This window comes from Pelophylax lessonae, assembly GCF_965119305.1.
Source record: "Pelophylax lessonae genome assembly, chromosome: 8".
Taxonomy (NCBI): Eukaryota; Metazoa; Chordata; class Amphibia; order Anura; family Ranidae; genus Pelophylax; species Pelophylax lessonae.
Window position 1 is genome coordinate 262,472,167 of NC_138775.1, and position 16,021 is coordinate 262,488,187.

The 16,021-nt window shown below is 46.0% G+C and overlaps 1 protein-coding gene across 1 annotated transcript in view; it reads right to left on the reverse strand.

Annotated features, from left to right (window-relative positions):
- Positions 1-12,391: 12,391 nt before the first annotated feature.
- Positions 12,392-16,021, reverse strand: part of AK5 (adenylate kinase 5) — a 374,733-nt gene continuing 371,103 nt past the window's right edge. Inside the window, exon 14 of the mRNA XM_082266224.1 lies at positions 12,392-12,644. Within this exon, the coding sequence (XP_082122350.1) occupies positions 12,576-12,644 (69 nt within the window). The 3' untranslated portion in view covers positions 12,392-12,575. The remainder of the gene's footprint in view (positions 12,645-16,021) is intronic.

A 16,021-nucleotide genomic window follows, 5' to 3' on the forward strand; every position in this document is an offset into this window, starting at 1 on the left:
TATTGAATGTGTATTGTCAATAATACCACCATGACATCATAATGCATTTCATCTATTTTACAGTTGTTCTCATGATCTGTTACAGCATCCATAAAGAAAATCCTCCAAGCATAAAAAAAAACTCTGTATATATAATCATTGTCAGGTTGTCAAAGCTACATTAGCTGTGCCAAGTCTATTTATCTGTGAACCTTTGTATTAACTTCCCATCATGCCCTGCACCCACTTGCTGACATTTTCAAACCAGACAGCGGTAGATCTCAAAAAAAGAAAAAAAAAAAAAAAAAAGAAACTAAAAAACAGCATTGATTGAAGCAAACTTTAAGTGGCAGCTTTTGAGTCTCTCTTCCCATATACTGGAAGTGTGTGATGTTAAAGTGACATTAAACCCAGACTTGAAATTCTATTTTAAAGCGATACAAAAGTCTTGTTTTTTGTTTACAAATAACAAACATGCTATATTTACCTTCTCTGTGCAGTAGTTTTGCACAGAGCAGCCCAGATCCTCCTCTTCGCCGGTTTCTCGCCGACTCTCCTGGCCCCTCCTTCCCGCCAAGGGCCCCCAGAGCAAGCAGCTTGCTATCGGGGCAGTGGAGCCGCTGCTCTGTGTGTCATTCAGATATGGAGCTGCACCCCCTCTCTCTCTCTCGATTGGCTCACCTTGACAGCAGTGGGAGCCAATGACGCCTGCAGCTGTGTCCCAGCCAATATAAGAGTAAGAGCCCCGGATAGTCGAGACTTTCATGCAACATCGCTGGATCCAGATGGGGCTCAGGTAAGAATGAGGGGGGCTGCTGCACAAAGGTTTTTTTTTTTTTTAATCTTAATGCATAGAATTCATTAAGATAACCCTGCCTTCAGAATTTTTATTATGGATGGCAACGTTATTGTTAGCAATCTTCTGTTCTCTGTGTTGACACTCAATCTGTGCTTGCTCTGGAGTTCCTTATTCCCACATGAATAAGTGGCCCCACGTGACATTCTGACGTCATCCGGGATTGAGAGTGAATCATCCCTCCACTGTTTATCATTGCGGAATATGTGGGTGGAGCTCTGGAGAGCACATGATCTATTAAAAAAACACTACAAATGTAAACTTGTGAAGCAAACTCATGAAAGCAATGCTTGCTGTTATGTGTTCTCTTTAAGTAATATGGAGCTCCCCGCACATATTCAGCAATGATTGACCGCTGTGGATTCACTCATTGCTCCACTGTTTATCATTGCTGAATATGTGGGCGGAGCTCCAGACATCATGTGATCCTTTAAAAACCGCTCCAAGTGTAAATAAAACTTTACTTGAAACAAAACACACGAAAGCTAGCATTGCTTTCACGATTTTTTCACGTAATATTTACATTTGGAGCAGTTTTCAATGGATCACATTATCTCCAGAGCTCCGCCCTCATATTCAGCAATGATAGACTGTAGCAATATAAGTCCTTGCTCAGCTGTCAACCATTGCTGAATATGTGCGTGGAGCTCCACATTACAGTATTTTAACAAAACACACAACCACAAGCATTGCTTTCACGCATTTTGCTTCACATAACGTTTACATTTGGAGCATTTTTTAATAGAGCATGTGCCCTCCAGAGCTCCGCCCACATATTCAGCGATGATAAACAGCAGAGTGATAGGTCAATGCTCCGCTGTCAATCTCAATCTTGGAGCACCCCTGTGCCGTGACAACAGGAGTGTCAAGGTGTTTTTTTTGTTAATACGATTATAAACGGCCATATATGAAACAAGCTCTGATTTCATCTGGTAGTTTGCATAACGCTAATTGCATTTAGAATAGGTTTTAATTTTTTTCAGTCACATGATCGCTAGAGCATCGCCCACACATCGCACATAGACTTACAGAAGGACTAGAAAAGGATCATGTCACCAGCTATAAAACCCTGAAAAAGGTATTTACAAATATAACTCACTAATATATTAACTTTGGTTTCTCTTTCGTTTTATTGATGGACACAGCTCCTGCTATTCTTAACCATTTTGTTATACTGCCCCCTACAGGAGTAAGACACTAGGCAGAAAAAAGTCCTGGCTACGCCTATGGGCAGTCCCAGGGGGTATACACCCACTCTCAGCTTTAGGTACTCAGTTTTTTTTCTGCCTAGTGAGGAGTAAGGACCTAGTTCCTTGCTGGGATCTCTGGTCCTGGCAACATTTTGTCTTTTAAATAGATTTTTTTTCTCCTGGTTTTTCCTGTGAGATTTACAATCGACTGCCGGGCTAGATAATCTAGATCCAGTGATCACCTCAGTCTCGCCAGCGAGTGCGCGCAGACCTCAGCTCCGTGCTAAGTCAGCTGTGGCTGGAGGAAGTTCGGCTGGATTCTTCAGAAGTTCCTTGGTTCCTTCCACGAAACTAAACTATCTGGTTCTGACTCTAGACTCGGCCTTAGCCAGAGTACTCCTTCCTCTGCACAAACTCCAGAAACTGCAGGCTGCAATTTGCCTCCTGCTGTCCAGCAGATGGTCATTCCTCCAGACTTGCATGCGAGTGCTGGGCCTGATGGTGTCTACCTTCGAGGTGATCCTGTTTGTATGGTTCGATGCGAGGTCCCTGCAAGGAAGATTCTGATCAAATGGGTCAAGACTCTGCAGTCTGCACAACCAAATCCAGCTGATCTGGGGTGCAAAAGGGTCCCTGATCTGATGGCTTCCTTCTCCGGTGCTCCAGCATGGCAAATCCTTCCTCCCCCTGTATTGGACGGTGGTCACCATGGATGACAGCCTGTCGGGGTGGGGAGGCATTCACGTCATAAATTCTGCTCAGGGGGTTTGAACCCTGGAGTCCAGACTACCGATGAATATCCTGGAACTCAGAGCAATCAGACTCTGCCTGGAACATTGAATGGATCATCTCCAAGGATGTCCAGTGCGCATTCAATCAGACAATGCCACAGCCGTGGCTTATGTCAATCACCAAGGAGGCATAAGAAGTGTCCTGGCGGTTCTGGAGGTAGGCGGCATACTCAGGTGGGCAGACTGTTAGTTCCAGCCCTTTCCGCCTTACACATTCCCGGAGTGGAAAACTGGCAGGCGGATTACCTTAGTTGGCAGGCGTTGGACCAAGGGAATGGTATCTTCAGCTGGAGGTGTTTCATCAGTTATGTCCCCAGTGGGGCATCCCCAAGGTGGATCTGTTGGCGTCTCAAGTCAACCGAAAGGTGCAGAGGTTTGTGGCTCAATCATGGGATCCTCTGGTGGATGCTACAGATGCGCTGGGGGCCCTACGGGGTCAGTATCGTCTGATTTATGTCTTCCCCCTCTCAAGCTTCTGCTAAGACTTCTACGCAGGATCAAGGAAGAAGGGATTCCGGTCATCTTAGTGGCCGCGGGCTTGGTACGCCGATCTGGTGCGGTGGTTGCCGTCGTCCCTTGAAAGCTTCCTCTCACGGAGGATCTGCTTGTCCCCAGGGCCAATCTTCCACCCTGCTTTACAGTCGCTGGCTTTGACAGCTTACCTGTTGAAAGCCAGGTACTGCAGGATAGTGGTTGGTCTGAATCAGTGATTCCAGCGCTGTTAAAGCTAGGAAATCTACTTCTAGGAAGATCTACCATCATATGTGGAAGACGTACATTGCGTGGTGAGAGTTCCTTGGGGTTTATCCTCGCTCCTTCTCCGTGGCTCGGATCTTGACCTTCCTTCATGGGGTTTGAACAGAATTTGGCCTTGAGTACCATCAAGGGCCAGGTGTCTGCTTTGGCGGTCTTCTTTCATCAACCCTTGGCCACACACTCCCTGGTGCGTACAGAGTGTTAGCCATTTGCGGTCTCCATTGTCGCCTTGGGACCTCAATTTGGTGCTTTCGGTTCTCCGGAAGTTTACCTTTGAGATACTTTGGGAGATTCCCTTGTTTATGCTGTTTCAGAAGGTGGGAATGAAGACTTTGTGTTGACTGGCAGCATTATTCTGTCGTTCACTTTACTTGGTGGTTCACAGAGATAAGGTGGTTCTTCTCCCCTGTCCGTCATTCCTTCCAAAGGTTGTCTCTGATTTCTGTTTGAATGAAGACATTGTGTTGCCTTCCCTGTGTCCCAGGCCAAAACATCAACAACAACACAAAATTCTATAAAGTGGATGTGTTTGCATCTGTGGATGGCTCTTTTCGCCGCAAAGCTTTGGCGAGGTCCCCTTTGAGGGTGTATTGTTTTTTTCAGGTGTCCTCCAGCTGTTTTAGTTGAGCCCCTGGCCTGGTTGGCTACTGTTTTTAGCCTTGGGAATTTTTTGCTGTTCCCACCCCTCATGTTTACCACTGCTTTGGGTCATCCCAATGGTTAAGAATATCAGGAGCTGTGTCCGTCAATGAACGAAAGAGAAAAGGGTATTTTTGACTTACCGTAAAATCCATCTATCTGATGTTCATTGACGGACACAGCACCTGCCCTTCTGTGGAGTTGTATTATCTCTGACACTGCTTGTAACAAAACTGAGTACCTATAGCTGAGAGAGGGAGTATACCCCCTGGGACTGCCCATAGGCGTAGCCAGACTTTTTTTCTGCCTAGTGTCCTACTCCTTTAGGGGACAGTATTACCAAGAGTTAAGAATATCAGGAGCCATGTCCGTCAAACATCCGCGAAATGGATTTTCCCATTTATTAATTACACCATATACCTCATATTAATTAAAAATCTTCATGTGGGTTTAATGACACTTTAAAGCTGAACTCCAGCACTTAAAAAATAAAAATAAGTCTAGGGGTAGAGGAATAGGCAGTAATACCCTATTCTTCCTTCCCCCCAGTTGCAGACTCTTTCCTTTTCTCTCTAATGCTCCAAGTCATGGGTGAGCTCTCATCCTCACATACAATGCAGGACTGCTGCGCCTCTGTTGTATTTGATGACATCAGAGTGCAACAGCCAGCCAGCCAGAGTACCTAAGAGAAGCAGCTGAGGAGAACTGATTGAACAGCATGGAGGAATCCTGCCAGAGCTTAGGATAAGATAAGTATTGCGTTTTAGGCTGGGTCCACATTGTATGCGGACGTGGCTCACAGCAGGGGTCTGGTGTGTCCATGTTCTCCATTTCAGGGATGAATCAGACCCAATTTTTTTTGCCTGAATTCGGACTTGAACCTGAGCCAAAGACGCACAGAACCTGAGCCAAAGACGCAGCTGTCCCAGAGCTGTGTGAATCGGTTCCATTGAGAGTCGGTCACAGTCTCTTGTCATGATGGGAAAACCGCATCTAATTCGCATCAGTGTGAACCTAGACTTACTCTACCCATGAACTGAACAAGCATTCATTTTTTTGTTTTTCTTCACTCTGGAGTGGGGCTTTGAGAGTTCTGACAGCCCTCAAGGGTTGATATACCCACCTAGAAAAAAAAAATAATGGTGGTGTTTTTCAAGTAAAAGTTGCCATTTTGTACTGGGGGAATGGCAGTATTTACTGAACAGTGGAAACTAGATGTATGGAGAGGTTTTGGCTTGTCTGGAGTTCCTCTTCAATAAGAACCTGTTGCAAGAAAATATGAAATAGCATGCAAACAAAGCATTTTGGTATAGGTCAGGGGTCTTCAAGCTATGGCCCTCCAGCTGTTCAGGAACTACAATTCCCATCATGCCTAGTCATGTCTGTGAATGTCAGAGTTTTACAATGCCTCTTGGGATGTGTAGTTCCGCAACAGCTGGGGGGGCCGTAGTTTGAGGATCTCTGGTATAGGCTATCAATGTTCTAAAATGATGCTTCATCTCACCCATGACTCGCAGACCAGAAGGGTGCTGCATGCAAATACCAAGTTTGCTTTGCATTGGTGCTATTGCGTCCTTCATTGCAGGCAGCACAGTATGCTGCTCTGGTGCCTGCCTTGTATTGCGTGATGTAGGGGAACATGTCTGAACTCTGCCTTAGAGTGAAATGAGTATTTCCTGGTGCGCCCATGGCAGCATACATATGCCATCTGAGCCGTATGTGTGGATGCTGTCATGGTAGGCTCCAGGAAAGGTAATTTAAAAAGAAGCATTACTTTTTCCTTTGTGCATGCTTCACGGGCAATGGAGAGTGTGCTGCTGCCTGCTATTGCCTACTAATACAGCATATTTTGTCCAACAGGTCCATGTTAAAATGTTACTAAACCCAGGAGCCTGCATTCACTATATCTGCTCTCCCACAGTACACAGAACATGGAAATGCAATTATTTTAGGAAATATAAAGTGCTAAATACCTTTTGTTATCAGCAGTATATAGCAGTCTTGTGCCTTCTATCAGTTTCTGGTTAAAGTTTGTAGTAGTTCTCATTCTACTCTGACTGTCCTATGAAGCTGCATGACTCTTGACCCTCTGTCTGGACAGTGCTGATCACATGCACCCTCCTTAGAAAAAAAAAAAAAGACTAGCAATACACACCAAACTGAGCATGTGCAGAGTTGCCTCCAAAGGCTCTGTACTATCAGGAGATGGTTTGGGGACAGTGGAAGAAGGGGAGGATCAGAGAAGACAGGTTCAAACAGCCTTTTTTTTTTTTTTACACAATTTAGAGGATTAACCCCTTAGGTTCCACAGTGAGTATAACAAGCAGGCTTTACTGCATATACAGACTGATTTTTACTGTTGAGGTTTTAGTAGCACTTTAATAAAAAAAACAGTATTCAGAGAAGTTTTATGAAGCCATTTCTCGTTGCCTGGTTGTTTCTGACTTCGCTATTTTAGATCACTGATCCAGAACAGGCATGCAGTAAGTGAATGCAAAGCTTCTTACTTGCATACCCATTCCAGGTCTGTTATTAAAAATACCAAAGCTGCTAAAAGTAGGGATCAGAAACACAGCCGGGTTGGCTACAGTTTCTGAATGCGCAGCTTCATTCCCAGGTTTCCAGCTGCGGTGGCATCACAAGTCTCAGCAGGACAAGACAGGAAAGAACTATAGCTGATGAACCCTAAGAAGCGTCTTCCTGTGTGCTGTACAGAGTTAGAAAGCAATCTTGGCACAACGATCGTTCTAGAAGTAGTAAAAGCTGACATTGTCCTTTCCTGCAGGGTTCACACACAGTCTCCGACGTGTCTTCGCTCGGTCATGCAGTTTGTACGATGTGCTGTGTCGCGGGAGGTTGACAATACATTCACTGCAATACCAATGACCAAGAAAACAGGATAGCAATGTACAAATGATTTATAAAAGGGTTTCTGATCAGAATCTGTTGTCATCTTTATGGATATTCCATTGTTATTTGCAGGTTTCTGTTACCCGTATTTCCTTTAATATTATTTCTGTAAGAGCATGGACACAGATAATGGGATGCATTACCCCTCTTCAAGGGTAAGGAGAAACTTTGCTAAGCACTCAATCTAAGCTGGCCATATCAGTGGCGGCCGGTCTGTAGAGGGCGCAGGGGCGCCGGACCTATTGGTTGCTATGGGGGGGTGGGGTTTTTCACCCCACGTGGGGCGGGCAGAGGCGCCGATTGGCGGCCTTCTAGGGGTCATTGGGGCGCAGAGCAATGCACCCCGACACTCCCCACTTGTCTGGCCCGGCCCACACTGTCTGCTTTGAAGGGGGCACGCACGCACGCTGGTCTCTGCATTGATGGGGGGGGGGCATGGCGGGCACGGCAGACAAGCTGGTCACTCACTCACTGCAAATTGATGATGGGGGTAGACAAGCTGGTCACTGCATTGATGATGGGGGCAGACAAGCTGATCACTGCATTTAAGATGGGGGCAGACAAGCTGGTCACTGCATTGATGATGGGGGCAGACAAGCTGGTCACTGCATTGATGATGGGGGAAGACAAGCTGGTCACTGCATTGATTATGGGGGCACGGCAAGCTGGTCACTGCATTGATTAGTGCACGGCAAGCTGGTCACTGCATTGATGGGTGCACGGCAAGCTGGTCACTGCATTGATGGGGCCACTGCGTTTTTTGCTGCAAATTTTTCTTTTTACGCCCCCCCAAAAAATGTTGAGCACCAGCCGCCACTGGGCCATATAACCACTGCATATTGCCAGAATAAATATATATATATATATATATATATATATATACACATACAATACTTGGGCCTCACACTGTTGTGCATTAAAATGTTCCTTTTTTTTTCATTAACTATTTCTACTTTTTAGGTGTTTTAGGTAATTTTTAGCCATAGCCCTGTGCAAGCTATGATTCCAGTGACTTGTAGCCTAAACAAGACTTGCATTGGTGACGAAAGCTAGCAGCAGGGGCTTCACTGGAGGGTACTTTCTGGCGGGGAAGGGTCTACTTTAAAGTCAACCCGTTGCCTTGCCCTTTGTTGGCAAAGCAAATATTCACTTAGGCCCCTTTTACACTTGTGCGACTTGTCCTGCGACTTGGGACTGCAAAGCTGCATGACAGGTCGTACTCCTTGATTTACAATGAGTACCGTTCATATCTGTGTGACTTGAAAGTAGTCCCTGCACTACTTTGGTCTGACTTTGAGGGCCAGAGACCTCAGGATTACACAGGCATTGCTTCAAGTCCAGGCAAAATCACGGCAATATTGCACAAATTTTAGGTCGCACAAGTGTGAAAGAGGAGCCTTAAAGCAGTTTTAAAACCCAAAAACCAAATGTAATATGCAACTGACTAATCCTTAGATGTAGTGGCTGCATTAGTTTGCTTTTTTCTTTTTTTTAAGGCTTTTTTTCCTCTTGATTTCACCTGGTGATCTGGCCATTAACACACTTTCTGTCAGAGGCTGGGTTCACATACACGCGAATTGGATGCATTTTTAACCACATCCAATTTACATGAGAGTGTGACCGGCTTTCAATGGAGTCAGTTCACACATGTGCGAGGGACACGGCATTGGTTTGATAAAGGACTCAGGTAAGTATTTAGGGAAGTGGGCAGAGGAAAATCACCTGTGTAGCATTAAGGTTAAAAAAACCTTTTGAATTTAGAACCACTTTAAAGCGGAGTTCCGGGCACAGAAGTCATTTTTTAATAAACACCCCCGGGACAGTCAGGGCTAGCCCATTCCACAATGGCTAGCCTCTGATCTGTCCCGGTTCGCACTTACCTTTTAGAAGAAATACTTACTTATAAAATTTCTTCCACAGCGTTTCCATCTCTCTTGTGGGCAGCTGAAGCCGGCGCGGTCCTCTTCTGTGTCTTCTTCCGCGTCTTCTTATCCCAGAATGCGCCTGCACCGGCCCCTCTCGTCACTTCCGGTGCGGCGCCCGGAAGTGACGAGCGGGGCCAGTGCCGTCGCATTGATTCCTGGGAGCGATGACGTTCAGCTCCCGGGAATCATCGCGAGATAGGAAGTGACGGGGTGAGCCGCGGCTCTGAGGGAGGAAGTACTCTGAGGTGAGTATTTACGATCTTCAATTACAAGGTGAGTAAACAAAAAAATAAATAAACAAAAAAATAAATAACTATCCAATTCCTTTTCAGGTAATGTCGAACTAGCGGAGGGGCACAAAAAAAAATATTGTTTTTGTGCCCGGAACTCCGCTTTAATACATTTTTGTTTTGGGGTTTAATACTGCTGTAAGTGTGCCTGCAATGGAGGCAGCCATTTTAGGCTATTTTGACATTTATTCAGTTAACTGCTACTTACCCCTATTGTAGAGAGTATTGTATCTCCTGGTCTTGTGCAAAAACAAAAAAGTTCTTAAAAAGTAATAGAGCCATAAAGCATGCAACATGCCATAAGGGCTGCTTTACACGGGGACCAGCGTGTTCCTGTGCGATTCACATGCATTTCTGTGTGATGCGATTTCGGCACGTTCATAATGAAAGGGGCTGAAATCGCACTGCACAAAAAGTAGTGCATGGACTACTTTTGGAAACTGACTGCAACGGCATCGTAACATACTTCCATACCATGCGATCTGGTGCATGCAAACACAATGCATTTGTGACCTGTGTTTGGGGTATAATGAATGCAATATGGACACCTACTGCAGATCGCAACTGTAGTGCATTTTGAATGTGGGTTTCCAGCACCACGTTCTGGTATGATCTGGCCCAGAGCTCTAAAAATCTGTTAAAAGGAGGAAATGTTTTGCTTCTAATGTGATTCAGAGGTGATCGCCCACCCGCGTACATTAGCAGGGGTGGTTTGTGTTCCTGTAATATAGCAACACTCAGGTAATAAGGGATGGAGAATGTTGTCCCTCTCTCGGTCAGTTAAGTGTGTATGTGTAAAGCTAATTGAAGGTAATAATCAGGCTCCAGCAGGCTCTGCCAGTCATGATGTTAAGTGGCACCGGTGTACTTACGCCCACCTATTCCTCAGCTTCCAGCATGAACTCAATTTATTGGAGGGAGGGAAATTTTGAGGCCGTTTGCTGGATGTAACCGACACTATGATGGTCATATTGCATTTTATTTTTTTAAACTCTCCATGTGCACCTATTATTATTCCTCTCTGCTTTAGATGATGGGTCATGTGATCTCTGATATTATAGAGAAGGGGGAGGCTACACGTGTGATTGTAGTGCAAAGACCGCAGGTCCAGTCAATAAAGGGATTTTGCGTCTGTATAGTACACAACAAAAGCTGCAAACTGTAGGTTAATGAGCCTTAGAACCCTGCGCCCCCCTGCATCTCTTTGCTGCCTATTGTACAGCCCTCGGGGCCCCTGAGAACAGTTGTTTTTCTTTTTATTACCTTAGAACACTTTAGGAAAAATATTCTTCAGATTGGATTCCAGTAGGAAAACATTAAAGCGGAGCTCAACCCAAAAGGGAAAGTTCTGTTTTAAGCATTCCTTCCCCCCTCCTATGCTACATTTGGCTTGGGGGGGGCAGGTACCTAGTTTTGACAGGTTCCCGCTCCCGCTTTCTGTTGGGCTGCCTAGGCAATATGAGCAGAAGTTCTCTCCCCCTCCCTCCCTGCAATCTTCTGGAACACGTCACAGGTCCCAGAAGATAGCCTGAACATTGAGCAGAGACAGTGGGCACCCGGCTGTGAAACTGCAAGCTGTCACAGCTGGGTGCCCATACTTGCAATGTCAGTGCTGGAGAGAAGAGAGGGAGAGAACCAAGGGTTCAGGCAGCCACATCGCTAGATCGTGGGACAGGTGAGTGTGTGTGTTAAGTCAGTAGCTACACTTTTTGTAGCTGCTGACTTTCAATAAATACAAAAACATCTGGAACTCCACTTTGGTTTGTAAAGGGTCTATATTAGCAGTGATCTTCAGCAGTCTCATGTAACAGATTTCCATTCTGTAATTGCCTTCTGAACGTGTTCTCTGACCATCTCTTGTGGCAAGTCTTCTGGTTCAAGTTCTTTCAGCAAATCATAGTCTTTTGCAGTCTCTGACCATCACTTGTAGCATGTCAGCTGTCTAACTATCACTTGTAGCATGTCAGCTGTCTAACTATCACTTGTAGCATGTCTGCAGTCTCTGACTATCACTTGTAGCATGTCTGCAGTCTCTGACTATCACTTGTAGCATGTCTGTAGTCTCTGACCATCACTTGTTGCATGTCAGCTGTCTCTAACTATCACCTAACCTAACACCTAACCTTCTGGTGATGCCGCACTTGAGGAATGCTATAGAAAGTAAGTTGACCACCACTGCCCTACGCTAGCCATACATGCCTTGAATGTCTACCCATTCCTGTTGAACAGAAGTCAATCGTCTTAGCCTGGATGGAAAATTCTCTACATTGACTTCATCCAAAAGCCAGCAGAGGGGATTCCTCCATCCACGCTGCTTACTGTAGAAGACGGGTAAACAAAGTGTTTGTCCCTTGTTCAGCTCCCAGGCAGAAAAGGGGAAATCTAAACATGTATAACTAGCCTTAGAGGTTCATAACCAGATAGGATTTTATTTTTTTGTACACCTAGAGGCTTCGACATGAGTTGAATGTTTGGCACTGTCTCTAAGTAGTCAAAAGATATCTAGGAAATCAACATTTAAGTCAATAAACACTATATGCAAAGTATAGGGGGGTACTACTGGGCAAGCATAGTGTGTGAATGCAGTGCTATAACATAGGAAACTATTCCACAAACAACCTGATAATTCAAAGTGACCTTAGATCACTCTGATGCACAAAAGTTGTTTTAGTCTTGGTATACAGCTTTGTCATAGTACTGCTTAGCAATCCGCCACCCATTGTAGGCACGGTAAAAAACTAGGGTAAGGCTCTCCTGAGATGTTATAAGAACCTACCCAAGGTTTGATCTGGGCAGATTCCACCTTAAGAACTGCATCCACCTGAAACACGGCTTCAGGCATTCATCATCTTTGGTCCACAGCTCTTCATAAAGAAGAAGTATACTAGGATAATTGCCATGAAACTACAGAGTCGCAAAAACCTGCAAAGTAGTATCTGTGACCTTTGTACATGATACAGCAGCTCAGGCACACAATGAGACCTTGGTTGTTGGGAAAGGACAAGTGCCACCACAACTTGCCATACAGAGCAGTGCATGCTGGGACTTGTTCCTCAACAGCTGGAGGTCCTCAGGCTGCCCAGGTCTGCTCTGTACTGCTGGGGGTCACTGCTCTGGTGTTACAGTTCAGACAGCATGCAGTAGTGTGACGAACATGGCGTCCCCGCTTTCACCGGTGGATATAATATACAACATGTACACGTTTCCGTCTCTTCAATGGCACTGCTCAAGGGATTTTCTCAGATAATTGAGTCGACTGATGCGCAGAGTTGAAGGAAAACCTGTTCTGGAGACCCCTCCGCATTGATCTAAAAAAAAAAAAAAAAAAAAGGTAAATAGAGCTTGCCTAGCCTTTACATATACATGTGAGAGTGAGGCATTTAAAAGTGAAGTTTAGTTTGATTATATTTTACCTTCCCTGGTTTCTACTTCCCCCCTCATCAACATGCTGATAAGTTTTTAAATTAAAACTTTCTATATTCATTACATGCTTCATTTTAGACCCAGTGATATCATTGAAGGGTCTCTCTGCTTCTCCATGCAATGAAGGCAGATCATGGCTGGTCGGAAGGGCCAGCAGAGTGCCGTCACATAGCCCCCCTGAAAACATCAAAGCACCATGTCTCAGTACGCCTTCTAAAGCTGTGTTCCACCCTCAAGGGGGAGGTCCACTTGTTCGCACCCCCCCCCCCCCTCCACTGCCTTATTTGGCACTTTAGTACATATTTATTATATCATATTAAAATATAGCTAACATACAGTATCAACAAAAGTACACATCCTGGTTGTATTTAACGTCATGTGTGCATATTGTCTCCATATCGCCCTGACTAGGATGATATGGAGACAATATGCACACATGACGTTCAATACAACCAGGATGTGTAATTCTACTTTTATGTGAATTATTGTTTTTTCTGTACTTTTGTTGATACTGTATGTTAGCTACAGTTTAATATGATATAATAAATATGTCCCAAAGTTTTTACTACATTGGTGTCTTGTCTGCCCTTAAAGTCTCAAACTCCAGGGGGATCATTTTGCTTTCTTACCTGTCCAGGGATCCAGCGATATCGTTACCCCAAGCCGATTCTTCAAGTGCGGCGATTTTATCCAGAGGTGGGGGAAGGCTGGAGTTAAAGCTAAACTTCAGGTAGACATGAAAAAATGTCATGCATGCAGTTATCTGTGTATTCAAAATTATTAAATCCATTTAAATGCAGCTAGTACAAATCTCTGAATATGAGCACTAGGAGCCAATCTGGTGCCCTGCTTTCAAATATGCTGAGAGGAGGACAGAGCAGGGGGATGACTTCACCAGTTTGTTGCTGCTCCTTCGCTGTCCAGTCACAGGTAGTGGGGCAGGGAGGTAACCTAGCCGTGTTGCTCAACGGTGGTCCTGGAGTCCCCTTGTGTCCCGGGTGGAGGTGGCTTGCGGGCGACGGGCTAGCAAAAAGCACCCCATGCCTTCCCCTGCCTCATCTGTCTCATCAAATCCTGAATCTGATTCAGCCGCCGCAGACCTGGGTCACCCTGCTGGGTCTGCAACCACGCGCCTGGAATCCTCTGATAGTGAGGATGATTTCTCCACATCTGCAACCCACACGAAAAGGCGCCGGTGGATGCACTGATTGTATCTGTGCGTGAGACCCTGAAGATGGAGGATGCAGCTGAAGCTGCAGCGAAGGCGCAGGTGCCTTTTGGCACTCACAAGCCATCCAAAGCGGCAAAGGTGTTTCCTTTCCCTGCCTATTTTGACAGAAATGTCGCTAAGGAGTAGGGACGACCAAAGCGTCCCGGTGGGAGTCCCTAATCGCTTTACTAGGCATTACCCCTATGAGGAGTCCATTCTTAGAAAGTGGACTGTGCCACCGGTGGTGGACCGAGATTAAACAAGGCAACCATGATTCCGGTTGACGAGTCCCCTGCCTTTAAGGATCCAGCTGAGCGGAAGGTACACTCTGGTTGGTTCGGCAATGAGGCCAGTATTCACCATTTGCCTAGTGTAGCAAACTGTGACCGAGTGGGATAAGTTCCTACACCGTGACCAGGAGGGGGAACAGCTCCCCCCTGCCTTTGCCGAGCTGGCGGACCAGCTGGTCCAGGGGCTGTGTTTTTTCTGTGATGCCTCTTTGGATGCAGTTCCCCTGATGGCTCGCCTCTCTGTTTTGGCAGTGGTCCTTCGGCATGTTTTTTGGCTCAAGTGCTGGTCTGCAGATCAGACTTCACAAAAGGCTTTGACTGGTCTTCCTTTTCAAGGGGATCACCTGTTTGGAGCTATCCTGGATGACATCATAAAAGGTCTCACAGGGGGAAAGAGTACTTTTCTTCCACAGGCTACTAAGGGCAATGGACCTCGTCATAGACGTGGGCCTTCCTTCTCAGCTCATAATACGTTTTTGTCCTTCAGGGTCGACTGGCAAGGGCTCAAAGCCTTTTAGGGTCTTTTCTGGAGAATCCAAACGAACCTGGTCTGGCAAGCTCAGATTGGGCTTCTCCAGACCCGGGGACAAGGCTGCTTTTGCATGAAGGTGCACCCTCACCCTTATCGGGGGTGGGGGGACATCTTCGCTGGTTTCCGGACCCTTGGACTTCCCGGGTGCAAGACAAGTGGGTCCACAAAGTCATTCTGTCCTGCTATAGGTTCAAGTTTCGCTCTTGTCCCCCAGCAAGGTTTTCCTTCCAATTTGCGCATGTCCCCACACCACTTACAGGATCTGTTTGGGGCAGTACAAGACCTGTTCCTTCAAGGGGTGATTGTTCCAGGTTCTGACTTCGGGATATTTTCAGGCTTTTTAGTCAAACCTGTTTACAGTTTCCAGGAAGGAAGGCAAAGTGCATCCAATCCTGGACCTCAAGGCGCTAAACTGCTTTTTTCGGGTACAGAAGTTCAGAATGGAGTCCATTCCAACGGTGGTGGCATCCCTGCGTCAGGGGGATTTCCATGCCTCTATCGATATCAAGGATGCCTACCTTTACATTCCAATATGTGCCAGTTACCAGCGTTTTCCTCGCTTTGCTATGGGGAAGAGAGCATCATCAGTTTGTCGCGTTACCCTTTGGTCTCACATCTGCTCCTCAGGTCTTCACAAAAGTGTTAACCCCGGTGCTAGCTTTGCTATGCCAATGGGGGATCACAGTACTGGGCTACTTGGACGATTTCCTTTTGCGAGTGGAGTCTCCTTCTGCTCTGGTGGGGAACCTGGAGATCACAATACGAATTCTGCAGGAGTTCGGCTAGATTCTGAATTTTCAGAAGTCTGCACTGGTTCTGTCCACAAAGCTATGACTATCTGGGCCTGACTCTGGACTCGGACTTAGCCAGAGTGCTGCTTCCTGTGAACAAACTCCAGAAATTGCAGGCTGCAATTTGTCTCCTGCTGTCAAATTGTCATCCATCCAGACTTGCATGCGGGTGCTGGGCCTGATGGTGTCTACCTTCAAGGCAGTTCCGTTTGCACAGTTCCATACGAGGTCCCTGCAAAGGGAAATTCTGACCAAATGGGACAAGACTCCGCAGTCTCTGGACAATCAGATCTGGCTGAGTCTCACGAAGGAGTCCTTGATATGGTGGCTTCATTCTCCGGCGCTTCGCTGGGAAAATTCTTCCTCCCCTTGTATTGGACAATGGTCACCACGGATTCCAGCCTGTCCGGCTGGGGAGGCATCTTTGGCAAGCATTCTG